This window comes from Hylaeus anthracinus, unplaced genomic scaffold, assembly GCF_026225885.1.
Source record: "Hylaeus anthracinus isolate JK02 unplaced genomic scaffold, UHH_iyHylAnth1.0_haploid 3, whole genome shotgun sequence".
NCBI lineage: Eukaryota > Metazoa > Arthropoda > Insecta > Hymenoptera > Colletidae > Hylaeus > Hylaeus anthracinus.
The window spans coordinates 6,435,717-6,453,669 of NW_026535284.1; the positions used below are offsets into that span (position 1 = coordinate 6,435,717).

Sequence of the window (17,953 nt, forward strand, 5' to 3'; positions counted from 1 at the left end):
GATTGGCGAGGATTTTCCAAAGAATATGTGTCCAAACGTGACCTGATTCGGTCTATTTTAATTTCGCGTGTTTGGGGCACGTCGCTCGAAGTAGACAAGTTAGGCCAAATAGGGTTTGGGCTCCAATTAATTAGAGTTGTCTCAAGAATATATTTGAAATACTATTATGAAGATAGAATGAAAAATATATACTGACGTATACGAGATGTAAACGTATGTGAGATATTGTTATACTTATGATCGTATATACTTGTAACACTGTGTTCTTGGCGTTGCCACATAGAGAATACAATTTAGGTCACAAGTTAGACGTAACAAAGACCCTTTTCAATTTTTGAGAGCACCTGAATAAAAAATAAAAAAATTTTAAACAGCCCTCAAAACAGCAAACACTCCAACACGACCAAACTACGTCCCATATAAAATAGATTCCAATATCCTTTCATAAACCCTAAAAGACAAGAACGAGCTTCCTGCCACAGGGCTCGCTGCATCATCGTTCGACCCACTTTACCGTTCGCAGCGGGAATTCTCCAGAAGCGACAAGACTCCTGTCGGACAAGAAATCGATGAACGCTGCTCACGCATCAGCCAACCAACACGCACGTGCAACGCTCGTGGTGCAAATGGGAGTATTCAGAAATCCGAATGCACTCACGAGCCCCCATTCTCCGCCGTGAACCGTGAACCGTTCACGTGTCTCTGAACGCGCGGACTTCTAATGCACGCGATCGCGAACAGCCACGGCGAACATAAAGGCCACCACCCTCCCCAAACCTTCGTCCGCGCCCCGCGGCGAGCATGAATATGAATGTGTACACAGATCAGAATGAATGGATCTGGACGCAGCCGCATGAACGGAAGGCTGGACGTGAAACCGGATACGGTGGATGCGTGGCGAACGCGACAGAGAGCACGGCCACTGAAAACTCACCAGTCGAGCTCGAAACGAGAGCTCTGGCTGAAACCACCACCACCCCCTCGGCCCCCATCCACCCCCACAGCCTCGTAACCAGTTCAGATTCAATCTACATAATGGAGAAAGCTCGAGACAATGTTTACACGGGCCTCTCTCATCGCTCCCAATCTTTCCGTCTCCGGTCCGCTGCGGATTGCCAGGGGGATCCGGTGGAACCAAAGAGCTTGTTAATGGGTTCATTTGGATTCGATCATCGCCTTACCTTTCCATCTGCGCCCTCTCCCGCCCGTCCTCGTTGCTTTCCCTCTCGACGAGTCTTTACTCATTTACTCGTCCCAGTCTTTGCTTTATCGACTCACCTCCGACTCCTGGCTCGCGTGGACGATTGCGAAGCCGGATGAGGTGGGACGATCGAAAGGTGAAATTGTCGGTGATCGTGATTGGGAGTAGCGCGACGGATTAATCGCGTGTCGGCGAACTAGGATGCGATACTGTTTGGGCGATTCCGTTAGCGACGATCGCCAGGGCTGACGACCCTTTGCTATGTATGAGTCCGGGGGATTTGCGTTTGCGATCAGTGTATGGCGGAAAGACGTGGTAGGAACTTTGTTCGCGACTGTCTGCTGTTTAGTCGCGTGCGAGGCGAGGGGGAGTTGCGTTTGCAATCAGGGTATGTTTAGGAGATATGGGGATAGTGGATGTAATTGGCCAGTCATCCTTTGCTGGAGTAGGGGTTGAAGAATTTCTTTGATTAGGGATCAGGATAGATTCAGAAGAAATAAGGACACTGTTTATAATTAGTGAGACATCTGTTACTATGTAAGATGAGAAACGTATATGTTCAGAAAACGTGGTGGTTGTGTTTATAGTTAGTCACTCATCCTTTGCCTTGAAGTCGGAGTTGAAGAATTTTCTTGGTTGGGATCAGAATAGATTCAGAAGGAATAGAGACATCTATTCTTTTGTTAGAGCAAGAGAGTGATTCAATAAGAACAATTTTCCTAATTTATTATGATCGACAGTTTGATATGTACGAGTGGGAAGATTTATGATTAGCACCAGCATATGATCAGAAGAAATATAGATTCGGTTATTGACAAGCATGTGTTTAACAGAAATGGAAATTCTATTTATGATTGTTCATCTATCTCTTCTAATGGACGAGTTGGAGTATTTTTGTTTGCAATCAGTATACGTCCAAGAGACATGTCGATCACTAGCCATACATTCTTTCTTACGTGTGAGTTGAAGATGCAATCAAGACTTTAATTAGAGATCAATCTATTTGAAACTAGTCAGGAAGTACCAGTCAGGTGCAATTGCGAATGCACTTGTCAAACTTGTTTGCGTTATGCTAAAATCCCTAGATGGATTGGTTTCCATGTTTCCTTTTTATTTTATGCATGATTATGGCGCATTGAAGGGAAGTGATTATTATAAGACAGTGGAAAGTGTAATATACCTGTTGGCAAAATGGAGTGCGTTTGTTACTAAGCAATGCCACTGTCGATAAGGTAATCTCTGTTGGCAATGCAGTACAATCTGCCGATAAGTCTTGAAAGCAACTAACGACCTACGTTATCAGACACTATAACTCTACCTTATCGAGCATCCACTTTTTTCCCATTTAATTAAAAAGATGAAAACAAATTCAATACATTTAACCAGGAGTCACTCAAATAAAAAAAATAGTACCAATAACAACGTCACTTAATAATAAAATTAATAAACTCAGTACAAAGAGCAGTTACATTCAGACTCCAGAATCCTTGCTATCATTTTTCCATTACCTGTTATAGCAACACAAATCTCTGATGTTTCGATTGTGTAGCTTCCTCTGTTTACCACACTCGATAGCTTGGATATTAAACATGTCTACTATGAAACTTGAATTTATACAAACTTTGAATTGACGTAGGAGATTGGCACAAGTTTGAATGCGCACAACAGCAGTATTGCATTGGGTTCTGAAGGCTCTGTAGTAGGATTGGGAGTAATAACGCAAGGCAAAGCTGGGTGAAAGGTTTCTTGTCGCATGCTAAGATGACACAGGGTTTACAGGGCGGGAGTGATACGGTGTTTACAAGTAAAGATGACGTCAGAGTCCAGTTGTATGGATGAAATACTGCGGACAGGTCAGGCACTGCATTCTCGCTAATGTAGCGTGCAGCTATGATTAAGTAATGTCAACGGAGATCACTCAAAGACGACAGTTTAATGAGAGTGTCGCAAAATCTTATATACAAGCGTATATTTCCAGTTACCAACCATGCACGCAGTTCTTGCGAGATGTCTTTGAAGATTCAAAGAAGATTGATGTACAAGATGTGTGTTTTGATGGTTCATTTCGCCAACGCTTCTTCCTAAACTTCCTTCAACTTCACGTGGACTACATTTGAATTTCGTCAAGATCTCCAGACTCGAGAGCACAGAAAGTGATCGATTCGGCCCGAAATGACCCTTGCGAAATGACCTAATATAATCAATTTCGTTGCCAAACTACTTGGGTAGTCCTTCAAATAGTTTAGACCGCGCGCTTCCGTTTAATATTCAAACTACTAAACAAGAAGGGACCGGGTCGCAGACTTAACACACCCGGTCAATCGATGACGATACCCCACGCCATTCTCGAAACACGTACTCAAATATGAACCGTTCACTGCACAAATCGATTCACTCGACTTTTTGAAAAATCTTAAATTTAAGCGTCAAAGCAGTTGGTACAGTCATAACTTTTTATATTCATTATAACTTTCCCGAATAATGAAAATCAACGCCATTAACCCTTTGCAAAGGGTTAAACTACAAAATTCTTTTGTCCATTGAGTAATAAATAATTTATTTCAGAGGCCATTTCATCGCATTTCTCTATTTTTTGTTTTATGGAGTTAATCGATTCGTGCAATGAACGACTCACATCCCCCCTATTTTCTATAAAAACTTCAAACAAAAAGACTATCCAAAAAAGAAAACAAGGAAAAGTACTGTGCGTGTCCCTGAATCAATCAATGCACATTCAATCCGTGGCCAGGCAAATTCAGTTATCGTTCCATCGAGGGTTGTAAACGTTTCTGGGGCTGTTCAATCTCGCCCCCTACCCCCCTTATCGAGATCGAGGGGGTGGCACGGGAAACTTTCCCGGGCGAATCTCTTTCAGCACTTTCCTATAAACGACACGCCGTTCGTTAAGACATTTTTAATCAGCGAGGGGCAGAGAGTTCCGCGACGAAAGCGAAGAGGGATGAAAAAGGACGGGAAAATCGCTGATCTTCGTATTCCAACTGACTGTAACAGCCAGACTCTTCCTTGACCTTATTAAGAGCCCTCTGTTCGGACTTTCCACTCACGGTGGGGAAGCGGGAGGTGGTAACGGAAAAGGAACGAGGCGTGCTGAAATCGAGCGGATCTCTCCTGGAGATCTTCTCCCAACCTTTCGTTTCTTCTTTTTTCTTTCTGCTTTTGTCTCTTTTTTGTTTTTTTTTTTTTTTTACTTTCCTAGATCCAACGACGATTATCGCCTCGAGATGCACCGCGAGAGAAGACGCGCTGCAACGTAACCAGCCCGAGATTTTCATGAAATCGCCGGTTGATTACATTTCAGGAGGAGAGGGACGAGATTTTCATGAAATCACGGGTTGATTACACGATCGCTCGCTGCTCGAGTTTCTGGGATTGCGAATTCATATGGTAATGCCGCTGAACCTTGCACGCTGCACGGCCTTTGGTAAACTTCATGAAATTCTTCTTGAGAATTCAATTCTGTCCTCGGGCTCGAATGCAGTTTGTACCGGGTTGTACGGAGGAGGTGAGCAGAGCAGGATATTCAGTGTAATTCTCATCTCGAGACGGTTTCGAGGAGAATTGATGAGCCGCGGGACTGGAATCAACTACATGCTAGGGGAGATCACTGTTTCTTACGTGAGTTGTTTCCAGGGGAGACGTGACAATGAGAATTATTGCCGCTGAAGTTTGTTTAAGATGCTTGAGTGGATTTATGGTGAGAGTATACCGGGTACAATGCTATTTTCAGAACGAGGCGCATTCGCGTCTTGATTTGAGTAACTTTAATTCGGAGGTAAAGAACCTTTCCTCAACTGATAAAGATTGTTGAATTTAGACCAACGATTGATTAAGGATATTTTATGTACTAATCCTTTTAGAGACAATGAAAAAATTGTATGATATGTTATGTATTTATGTCGAAGTTACTGTTGAATAGACAGAACAACGGGCAGAAGATGAGAAACGATCTCTCAAAGTACCATTTTTACCATTTGTACTATGTTTACCATTGTGACATTCTTATGTCATCATTCTGATGTTCATATTTAATGCATTTTAAAGTTTCAGATTATTATACCAATGTTTTTCAAGACAGTAATATTTCCGAACACGAAAAATTGAGAATAAAATTTAAACAAGTAATCATGAGGTATTTTTCTATATTTTAATATCTATTGATTGGAACAATTAAAACTTAATATCTCCGACATAAGTAAACATTTGTGATACATACAGTATCATTCAGTGTCCGATTAAACATTAATAACAATTGCGGTTCAGAATAAGTATTCAATCAAGACATTAATCGTGAGAAATTTGTCAATATTTTAATATCTATCGATTGGACAAACTGAATATTAATTTCTGACAATAGTTAAATCAATTATTAACAATACTTATTATTTAAACAATGATGGGGAATACGATTTTGCTGTAATATTAATGTTACACAAATTATTTTCTCGATGGATCCAACGAGCCATCGAATCAACAACCACGCGGTTGTTGTTCGCCCTTCCCCTTCTCTACTTCGACACGCACAAGCGAGCCGCGACCCTCGACCGAGACAGGTATACGAGGGGGTGAGAGCTCATTCTTCGACGATACATCGGTCGATATGGATCTCGCGATCGCGCGTCCGCGTCTCGCGTCCCTCCCATTTTTGCTTGTGTAGTTTCCCTTAGTTATCGTAGCTTGGTATTGCTTGTGGGTACCTTAGTTTGGTTTGGTTAATTTTAAGGCATGGTTCTGTTAGTTTTAAGGCATGTACCTAAGTTAGTTTTAAGGCATGCGTGTACGAGTGTCTATCCTCTATCAAATAATTATTAATCATTTGTTCAATTCATTTGTTTGTTCGTAGGTCCATGTTGGACTCGCAACTTTGTTCTCCACTTCGGTCACTATTACTTCATGTCACAAGTGAAGTGACCAACTGTGTAACTGGACAGAAAGGTCGGTTGCCGTCCTCCTGGTGGATCTGTATTCGAGAGGAAGACAATCGGCTCCTCCGGATCGGTTCTCTACTTCCTGCATCACGTTTAGTGTAGTCCAAGGCTCCCGGCGCAGTGCAGTAAGTCCAAAGCGCAGTGAGACGGGTGCAAGTCGGGTCGTACAGTGGCTCCCAACGGGGTGCAGAATGTGGAGGACTGGTTCGGAGGCGTCGGTCGTTTTCCTCTCGAGTCCAGATCCAACAAGAGGAAACGGGACTGACTCAGTATGTCCAGTTTCATGGTCGCGTCGTGTCGCGATCGCAATTTAGCTTCACCCTCTGAGTTCAAATAATTATTTGGCAGAGTCAGGCTTAGACTTTGGAAATCGAAGGGAATTTTGTTTTCCTGTGATTTTCATCGTTTCGTACTTAGTATTAAGCTCGTTGACTCTATGTAGAGTATGCATGTACGTATGTATGCTCTATGTGGAGGGAGATCGAAGGAAGTTTGATTCCTTCTATCTCCGGGTCTCCAGTCGCAGCAACCTCCACGTGGTGAGACCTGGTAATCGGTATTATTCGCAACGAACAATCCTTCATATAATACGAATAATACCGAGAGCTAATGGCTGCGAAATTGTAATAAGATCTTTAGACATAAAAGGTGTAAAGTGTAAAGTGTAAAATGCCAAGTGTAAAGTGTAAAATGTAAAGTTATGTACCATTTATACTATTTTTACCATTATTCCTATTCCAACCCTATAATAATGACTAAAGATACTGTGCAAAATGAAACAACGTTCGACTCGAATACTCTGAGTATTCATAATACTAATAATAAATATTAATAAACCTACCTTCTTGAAGTAACCACCATGGAGTCGCATGTGGCCATTGAGAGCTGGTATATTTTTGAATTTCCTATGGCACAAATTGCACTCAACCGGTTTCGGCTCGGTCTGCGACTTGTTGTTTGCTGTGACTGTGCCAGGGGAAGCGGAATTCCCTGGCGATGGACTGCTTTTCCCTACGTTTCCGCTCCCAGGCGAGTTAGCTTGCGGTTGCTGTTGCTGGTGTTGCTGTTGGGGCTGCTGTTGCTGTTGTTGCTGCACCTGTTGTTGGGCCTGTTGCTGCTGTTGCTGGAACAAACAAACGACGTATCGATTATTATCTATGCATTTATCTCAGTCATTTAAATTATTTCTTGTTACATTATTTTATCTATTGATCAGAAAAGGTACTCTTTCGTTGAATAATTTTATTTTTCAGTATTCGTAGAAGATATTTGATTGTATTCTATTAATCTGTTGTTTCTTTTTATAGCTATTGCCATGTCCTGTTTTCAACTGGTTGTCATTTTCAAAAGAACATAACTTTTAAAATTGGTTTCACAGAAACTCTAATTATACAATTAATAATTTTAATAGTACTCTCACACGCAGTTGGTATTGTTATTAGTATGCGCTGTGCTATGGAAAGGGTAGGCGCGAGTCTTCAGAGGTAAAAGTGCTCCCAATATGATATTTAATTTCACAGTACTTGTGTTCTCAAAGTCTCCAGCAAGGGGGACAATTCTTTCACACCTGTGCCTGTCAATTAACAGAAACATTCTGCGATTCAAGTGCCCTCGACTCTCTTTGAAGAGTCGAGTTTGCTCCAGGACACAATTACCATAAAATTAAATATTCGATTGTAGTCTCCTCGAGTGATCGTTTTCGCCCCAACTGCGACGAAGACTGACGTTGCAGAATTGTCATTGTATATTCCGTTCTCCTCGTCGATTGAAATTTTTGTTCATATTTCTTTCAAGTTTTTCATTGAAGTATCGATACGCGAAGATTAAACTAGACCTGGGATTTTTATAATAAATTTTAGACATCTAACACTTTAATAACCATCTTATGAAGTTTAAATTTCTATCGTTTTTTGTATTCCTCGCTAAACTTTGCCACTTACCACTGCCTCATCCTAGAGTATTACCAGAAACCATTTTAATTATATTATAAAATAATTTCTCAAGATCCAATAAAAAAAAATGAGCATGAAAGAAAAAATAATATCACCTATTAGGTGTTCAGTAAAGGGTTGAAACTTTCTAGATCATCCCTAACAATAGATAACACCCCTTAACAAAATCTAGAAATCAAACCACACTATGTATACTATATAATGTAGGAGTGTGATATAATAATATGAGGGTAAGTGTCTGAGTGTATCCGTGTATGCAATGGTTGCGTGAGAACGCGGTGTAATTTGGTATTTACAATAATTCGGAGTTTAGTTCGGTCGAAACAGTTGTAAAAGTCAGACAATAAATAATTCGTTGTCAAGCTGTAATACGTTTTAAAGTCATTAGATTCCTACAATAAGTTATAAACTTCCACCTGAAACGTCGATGCAGGAACAAGCGTTACAGCAATCGGTGTCTTTTAATTTCACCCGCGACGTACTCCCTCCAGATAAGCTCACAGCGGGGCGCGGGCGTTCCTCGCGCTGCTCTTGTCGTCGCAACAAGAAAATTGAAATTCTCCGAGTCGTGACGGGTTTTCCACCGCGGAAGCGCGAGAAACGCTGTTCGAGAATTTATCGCGCAACGTAATAAAAATTCTAATAAAAGCGCTCGTTTCTTTCTCGAGGGCGTTTCACCCTCTTCGCGCGCGCGCGCGAACCGTTCCATTCTCTTGAGATAAAGGTGGAGCGATGCGTGATAATAATATGGCTACGTAGGACGCGGAATTTCTTCTGCTACCGTCCCCACTCAACCTCCTCTCGCCTCCTGGTTAAGTCCTCTCGAGAGCCGAGCCATTCCTCTTCCGCCTGCTACGAGCTGCGCGGAAATTCTGGAACTTCGCGAGCGTTAACGGGAGAGGGCGAAGGGGGTGACTGGCAGGGGAATAGCTAAGTACAGATCGAGAACGATGCACCTTGTTACCCTGGCGTAACGTTTCGTAATTTTCGTCTGCTTCTATCGAAGGGAGGAATACGATGTACGCTTTAGATCTTTTGCTTTTAATGCAGTTTCGTTTTCATTCTAGTCAGTTCAATTGTTTCTTAAAAGTGGGGATTGCAAGCAATGGTTTGGATTTGATTCGAATTAATTCTGAGGGGGCTTATAGAGAGGATGAAGATGACAGGTATTTCTTTTGGTTTCTATAGGCAGAGTTTAGAGGGTGCAAAGGGCTTTGAAGTAGAGTCATGCAATTTTTGTTGGAATACTATTCTTCTTTCTTTAACTATTTCTGAGTTATTATAGCATAAGAGTCCAAATTCCATCTCTTAACCATGCTGTGAAAAAAAGAAGTACATGTCCACTGTTTTTATTTTGAATTTCCTTGAGGTTTCAGGTGCTCACATATGTTCTATTACTAATTAAAAATATACCTGTAAGATTTACCAATATGCACACAGGAATGTTGAATAGTTTCGCAGCTTTGTTAATTTAGAGAAATATTATCTACGGTATCTTTCTTTATTTTTGAATAGATTTAAATTAAGAGAAGGAACATGATACCGTGAGAAGAAAAATTGTCAAATCATTTCTATGTAGCATTCCACGTTTGTTTCTTTTTTATTTCGAAGGATTATCATATTACTTCAAAAAGACCACATTTTTAAACTATTAAAAGAACTAAATCTACTCTATATATTTATATATAGTTTCCTATATTCTACATACATATTTAGATCTAATCTGTTTATATATAAAATAAGTAATTCCAAATAAAATATATATATTTAAAATGTACAATTTCAAACACATCATTTTTTAATATACATACATTTATCAAATATGAGCAACCCAATATAAAATACCTTTACGTTTCCATACGCGTATGACGTACACTACCATTCCTACGACAATCAATAATTCGCGATATTTTCTAGTCCGACATTCATGCATATTCCGCGCAAAGTAGAGAAACACATACGTAACAAATATGTAAACATAAATAGCGGGCATTGTTCCGGTATGAATTTATAATATCAAATCCGGCGAGTTCCGGTGAAAAGCCCACCGACCGCGGGCTTTCATCGTTCGCTTTTTATTTCCCTAGAAGCCATTTGTTACCCGAATATCGAACGAGACGCTACGATTGCGGGCTTTTCAGCGATTCCACGTACCGCAACACGCGAAACGCTTCACAATCGTCGGGCTCGATCGAACCGGGGCGCGCGCATCTTTCCAACGAAAATTAATCTTCATTTAATTTCGGCGCAATTCCGTCGGGCGTTAATTTTCGCCGCGCCTCTCGTCCCGTAGCTGATTGATTCCGAAAGCAGACGCAGGATTCATTAGCCGTCGAATTCGCGTGACAAATTTCGAAACCAGAGATCGATTTCGGTCGACGGAAAACTATTTATCGGATTAAAAGGCTCTTGGTTATTTTTGTGAAAAATTGACGAGCCCCGTGGTAAGCTTCATTCGAATTTAGGTATCGGAGTTTAAACTTCTTCCTTGTTACAAAATAGATCTTTAATATTATTATTTTTTCTTGAAGCATGATGGTGGTTTACAAGCTGCGACAACTTCTTTAATTTTTAATATTCTCCGGGTATTTTTATTTTATTTCGTGGCTGGGGATTCGAGAAGCTTTAGGTACTCATTATTTATGTATGTCGGTGAAAAGTGTTTCTTGAATATTATTCTATTTCCCTGTAGCATGCTCGTGTCCTACGGGTTGAGACAATTTTTTGTTCTATTTGATCTGGCCACAACTCGTACAATTTTTAATACACTTCAATCATTTTTCTTTTATTTTGTAGTTGAGGATTCGGTATATTTTTAATACTATTTATTTATGCATAGAAAATTCCCTGCATTGTTGATAAAAATACAAACTGCTAATGCATTGCTGGTATAGTCGCGTCTATTAATTTTCATCATTCAGGGAAACTATATAACTATACCAAACTTTTTTGGAACATTGTTATACATATCAAGAATTATTCTTAAAGTTTTATCTCTTGTGATCTTGTCCAATGAAACGATCAAACTATTAAATATATATTAAACGACCAAATAAAAAATAAAGGAGGAATATCGAGATAAAGAGACTATCTCGAAATCGAATCGAACGCCTCGTCAGTCACGAGCCCAGCTCGTTGGTATTCCGACGGCGATTTCGATACTTCAATAAATCATCGAACATCAGAGTCTCCGTCTTCCGTACTTCGTCTCTATCCACCAAGGGGGTTGGCGAGCGATGAAGAAGACAGAGTCGAGACCCGCGGAACTTTCTCGACGAGGTTGTCGTTACGTAGTCAAGTCTTCGCAGCGAAATCGCGCTCTCTGGTTTTCATTCAGCCAGCAAATCGTTCGCCCACGCCAGTGATTCTTAACCGCTGTGTCATATCGATAGAGCAGATTTAAAGAATAAATGAAAATAGCGTTAATTTTACAGTAATAATGCAGAGTATAATATATATTATAATATTATATTAAATTACTGCTGTATATAGACGATAACGAATCGCAAACCAAGGTATTATAAAATACAATTACTCACAGTTATTTCCAAAATAAAAGGACTATTTAGCAGGATTAATAATATTCTCAAAGGAGTGGTTTAAACGATGAATATTTGAAATGGAAATATAAAAAAAAACATTTCATTTTGCGCTGTAGTGTATTACAATAAAAATACTTCTTTTTTCGACATTCTGCTTTGTATCTGAAATGACTATTCCAATTTATCTGTGTAGAAGCTGTTATTTAAAATATTTGAAATATTGTTTCACTAAATTCTACCCCGATAAATTATTACTCTGTACAGCTTCACATACCACCAAATCAATACAGCCTATTTTTCTCAATATTTTTCAGCAATCTATAAATAGAAGTAGCATCCATTTAGATATCTATTTTATTTATGATCAGAATAAATGAACAGTTCATACAATACAGCAGTTTAAGAATCACTGAGTAATTAATTTAAATATAATGTAATCATTTAATCTATAGCATCTGTTATTTGAAACATTAATAAATTCTATCTAGCTTTAGTCGAAACAATAAAACATAAATTATTAATACTCTGTATAGATCTACATAGCATCTAATCAATACACAGCATCATCCTCAATATCTTTCAACAATCTTCCAACAAAAGTAATCATTCATGTAGATATTCACTTAATCTTTAATTAGAAGAAATGAATAATTCATAGAATGTAGAGGTAGACTTCTACTACATAACATCAATTATTTTAAACATTTAACACATTCACGACCGCTGACGTTAATTCACGTCACTTCGAATTCTATTCCTGGTTATAAAAGAAATATGAAAATCTTTTAATTTTATACACTACATATTTACAACGTTGATATTTCAAAACATATTTTTTAATATTTATCGTCGCCCTAACAATACAAATTTGCGACGTCCAGCTTTACAATTTTGTTATTTTCGCCAGTACTCGGTATTAGAAACGTAAATATCTGCCGGTCGCGAATGTGTTTAAGATCCTCCTTTACATTCTACCCAACTCTAGTCAAAACACCAAAACCCAAATGATTATTTCTCCCAATCCTCGATATCCTTCAAGAAACAGGAGTACCCATATAAATATCTATTTCACTTACAATCAGAGGGGATAAATAATTCACACAACACACATGGTTAAGAACCACTGGTTCATTTCCCAGCGAATCGTCACTCTCCATAGAACCGAAGAGAGACGCTCGATTTCGAACGTGCGGTCGCACGTGCGTCCTACGTGAGACGCATGCGATCGCAGCCTCGTTCCCTCGTTCCATCCCCACCCGAGGTTCCACGCCGGGAAAGAGTTTCAAGAGCTTTTCTTTCGGGTCACATCTCGTCTTCGAGTAGCCTCCTTCCCCGTGAATATCGTCGGTGCGAAGGCTCGACGAGCGAGCGTCGTGCGAGCGTCCCGCTCTTTTGTCGCTTAAGAGAACGTACTTCCGGTGAGTGGCTTCCGAGTCAACGCTGGGACCGTGGGGGATGAAAGGGGTACACAAGCACCGCTGAAAGAAACACCGTCGAGGAAGAGCACCGTGAGGGCTCTTCACGAGGGGCTGATCGCCTGGGTAATTAATCGGGACGGAATCACGCAACATGGCTCACGGCGATCAAAGATTGTCGAGGGTACCCGACAAAGCCTCTTTTCTCTCGTGGCGACACCTGTCGTGCTTGATTTCGCCTAAATTCTCCGCCGAGGCATGGTTGAGAGTCAAATATAAGGACTTGGCATAATTCCTTTGAGGAATTTATTGTGGGAGGAATGGCTCCTTTGAAGTGACAGCAGGTAAGGCAAATTTTATTTAAATTATTGTTTCGAACTCTGAGCTTTTTTGAAATTATAAAGTCGAATACAGAGGGTGGTTCTTTCTTCAAGGGCTGAAATGGTATAGTTATCAGAATGTATATAATTTTATCATACATATTTGTTAGGTACTTACTAAGGGAAATAAACGTAGTATCATGTTATATATACATATAAGATTGTTCTGAACCACCTCTGAGCTTTTTTGAAATTATAAAATCGAATATAGATTATTGGGTGGTTCTTTCTTCAAGGGCTGAAATGGTATAGTTGTCAGAATATATATAATTTCATCGTACATATTTGTTAGGTACTTACTAAGGGAAATAAATGTAGTAACATATATGTATATACATATAAGTGAAGCTTGTATGAGGAATTTTAAAAAGAAGGCACATGTTGGCAATATGGATTTATTGCTTTCAGTATATCTCTGTAAAGGAGCTATAATATGAATATAAAAATATGTGTTTAAAAGAAAATCAATTTTTTTTATATTAATTTCGTTAATAATTGTTAATGTAAATGTCGTAGCACTTTTACTTGGTCCAGTTTCATTGTTGGTATTGTATTATTCTGTCTTAAAGTATTGCACACCATTAAATTCAGCACAGTTTTCTCTACATTCCCTTACAATAAACGGCAATAAATTATTTACGCCACTAAAAATGAAAAATACTAATGTTGCGTTCACGATTAGTATCATTTTTTAGTTTTGCAAAAATTAGCAACACCTCATAATTTGTTAACACCTACCATCGAATAGAGAACTGTGCATATTAATTGGAAAGTGGTGTCTGACCAGTTACGTACTTAATCTACTTACAGCTAACTTTACCAAGAACGTCTCCCCCATTCGCAAAGAATCAAATTTATCCAGCTAACGAAGTTTACCTACAACTCGAGATTCGCTAATTCTCGCGAATTAACGTTCGAACCTCCAAAGATATAATTATTTAAAGAGAAATTACAATACAATTTGACCCCAGCGTTAAAGAGTAAAACAGACTTTTCGCGATAATAGTGTTTACCATTATTTCGTCGATATTTCGATTCGCCAGACCGGCCTTTCGTGCCCGGGAGCAATCTATTCGATTATCTTCCTCGTTTTGCTTCATCAAATACATAATCCAGTCGATCGACGATAATGGCGGATCGTTTGTAGCGGCGGTGCATTGCGGAGCAACGAGTGAGTTTAATTTAAGACTCGACTGCCGGGACGCCGCGACGATAAAATCCGTTTAATTCGTGCTGGTCGAACGATTATATCCTCCCTGATTTCCCTTCCTCGTTGTTCGAGAAGCCTGCGCGATAAAATAACGCTCGCATATCGATCTCGACGTGAACACTGTTTCGCACAATTATTGTTTGCCTTTTTCACACCGAGATCGGCCGTTCGTTATTTTGCGGCCTGTAAGATAGCTACAAATAGCTTTAAATAACATTCTTGAATTGTACAATTACATAATTAAATAAATATGTTTTAAATGCACGTCGAACTAATTTAGTGAAATAAATTTTTGAAAAACTGGAGTCCAATTGATTGTGAAAATAAAAGGTTGTTCTTCTTCGTTTAGATCAAATAAAATCATTAAGTAAAATTGTTGTAATATTATTATTTTATGTGGGACCAAAAATAAGAATACGACAGATTCATATTAGATACACGCTTACATTATATATATTTAATTCAGTTTTTGACTGATATAATTTGTTTAACCTTTTACCGATACCAATCACATTGAACTATTTTCTAATACACACACCAGCAGAAAATTCTAATTCATTTGTTACAATTTTTGTTAATTTGTCAAAGAAGTTACTCTGAGTAAGAATGAATAAGAAATATATCAAAAAGATATTATCAGGAAATTCTAATTCTTCAGTTACTGCTTCTGTTAACTTCTGAAAGAAGTTTATTTAAATGGGAATGAAGCTGTACCTCTAGCATCAAAGAAACGCGTTTTAAAATGATTGATCCGTGAATGGAAACTCGCGGCAGTACGCTTGCACATTTTACGTCCGCCATTACAGTTGACTCAGCCGTTCCGTTTCGAGGGACGTAATCACCCGCAGAACGGAGGGGCCAACACCATCGAGAAAAACGTCACCTTCCCGTCATTTCCGTTGCGAACGACTCGACCCGTTCAAGTACCAAATTACGAGAAGTTTCCGGGTGGGCGGTCCACGAAACAAAAGAGACGTCGGATGTTCCTCGTCTTCGTCAGGCTTGATGCCGCTCGACCAACGAACCTAAACGCCCTGAGAGGCGTCGGAAATGTCTGTCGAGACGTCGAGGTTGATGCGTCGCAGAAGAATTAGGAGAAATAAACGTGTACGGTATTCTTTAAAATTTCTTAAGGGGTGTAATTGTTTATAATAACTATGAGGATACGACGAATGAATTTATGAAGGTTGAAGTAGTCTCATTTATTATTATTATAAATATACAAGGTACATTTAGTAAAGGAATTGTTTGTCTACAAATATTTTAGAATTTAATATTTCAGTAATGGTATCTTGGCCATGAAGTTGTTTAGTCCCCTTTAAGTGAAATAAAGATTAAAGACAATTATGAAGAAACAGTGTCAAAAATAACTAATGTGATAATTATTTAAATAAAAATAGAGTAATGTGTGAACGGCTGTATGTATGAAATATTATTGAAGTGGGAAGAAGTGAAATTAATAGGAGAACAGGAAGGGTAGAATGGAGTCGAGTAAAGATTTTCAGAGGGTGAGGAAAGGGTGGAGAATCCCAGTGCTAGAGATAGTGGATTGCTCATGAGGGTCGCAACAGGATTGGACCACTATCTTGGTTGTTCCTGGCATGTATGATTAAATTAGAACAATACTAGCATAACTTCTACTGCCCGTTTATTCCTCCTGCGACCCTCTACACCAATTTACCACTTACTACACGCTGGTAGTTCAGAAACTCAGCCCCTTTCTTCCTCCATCTCTTCCATCTCATTCTCGACTTTTTCGATTCTTCTTCCGCAATCATTCTAAATATTTTAATTAATACACGATGATGATTCTCCTGATAGATCTACAGATAATCAAGAATGACATGAAAATCGGAAGAATTAAATATGTTTCAATCTAGAAAATTTAGGTATACTTATGATCACTTATCATAAATTAATTAAACAATTTTGAATTTTTGAATGTTGAGTTCAGATTCGTAATCAGCGGCCTCAAAAACTCCTAAATACTAATTTTCATTAACAGGAATCATCGAGAAATATTTGACATGTACTTTTTTATTTTGTCTTGTTTCATTTTTAGGGGATGAAATCACCCCTCAAAGTTCATAAGAAGTATACATGTCTTCTTTGGAACTATTTTGATGAAACTCGGCATATAAGAATGTTTGGAGTCGCTGATTCTAAATTTGAACTCAAAGCTTAAAAATTCAAAATAGTAAATTCAATATGGCGGAACAAAATGTTGAAAGTGACTCGATTTGTACGAAACTTGGTATGCAGGGATTGTTGGACGTGGTGATTCTAAGATTCTAAGGAATAGTAACACTATAAAATTAGAAAAATTTCAAGAAATACTTGAAGCACATCGAAATAGCTTCCACTGAGTAAAATATACTTTCAAGATTCAACGCTTCGAAGACGTTGCGTGCTCGGATCAATAACTAACTTATTCCGAATTCCACGGAAGTAGCATTCCAATCCTCGGGGAACGGAAGCGCAAGAATTACACGTACAAACTAAATCTACGCTAATCCCGCCGAGTATTCCGATCCTCCTGCAGTTCTACCGTCCAAACAATTCTACAACTTGTAATGTTTAAACATTTCAACGTGTAAAGACCAAGAGCATCGCAGTTCCTGGAATAAATTCCAAAAACTTTCACCTGTTACCAAAAATAGTTTCAGTATAGAGCCTCGTCTTTCCTGGCCTTTACGACGTTTGCTTCATCAAGTCTTCAGAAGGGGACCGGAGCACCCATGAAAATTCTGCCAAGCAGGTCCTAGGGGAACCACGATCCACGTTTAACTTGCCCAAAGCCAAGGGGTTGGCCACTACGCGAGATGCGTCGCATTACTTTTTCAATTATACACCTGGCCATTGGGCCAAGCTGGTGGCTGGTTAGGGTCTACTAAAAGGGCCATCGCGTCGACACGAGGTGCGTCGTTGTACGAGAAAATGGCAGCTGCGATAAAATCGTTCCCGGCTTATATATGCATAATATACATCCTGAGGTGGCCCTTCCCATAAGAAAAGCTGCGTGTCGATCGAGGCGCCTTGGGTATCGTAAATGAACCTCTTTCAACAGCCTTCTGAAGAGCTGCGACGGACCCAACGACCTTGGGAATTTGGATTTTATCATTTGCTGGAGGAAAGCTTTGTTAAAATATTTTCTAGCATTTGGTGCTGTTTGGATGTGATATTTTGTGAGTTTCCTAGGTGTCTTAGAAATCAACAATGGAATAAGTAAGGTCTTTCATTTGAGCCCATACTTTTATTATCTGCTGGAAGAAAACTTCCTTAGAATATTTTCTTGTGAACACTGTTT

At 39.2% G+C, this 17,953-nt stretch overlaps 2 protein-coding genes across 3 annotated transcripts in view; one reads left to right on the forward strand and one right to left on the reverse strand.

The window, feature by feature from the left end:
* The window catches only part of LOC128894055 (uncharacterized), a 38,169-nt gene extending 29,307 nt beyond the window's left edge, over nt 1-8,862 (reverse strand). Inside the window, exon 1 of one of the 2 annotated variants that reach the window (XM_054155467.1) lies at nt 6,989-8,862. In XM_054155467.1, coding sequence (XP_054011442.1) covers nt 6,989-7,018 — 30 coding nt within the window. In that variant the 5' untranslated portion in view covers nt 7,019-8,862. The remainder of the gene's footprint in view (nt 1-6,988) is intronic. The other variant, XM_054155468.1, reaches the window with a different exon arrangement.
* Nucleotides 1-17,953, forward strand: part of LOC128894060 (tyrosine-protein kinase receptor torso-like) — a 296,503-nt gene that overhangs the window by 228,546 nt on the left and 50,004 nt on the right. The window lies entirely within an intron of this gene.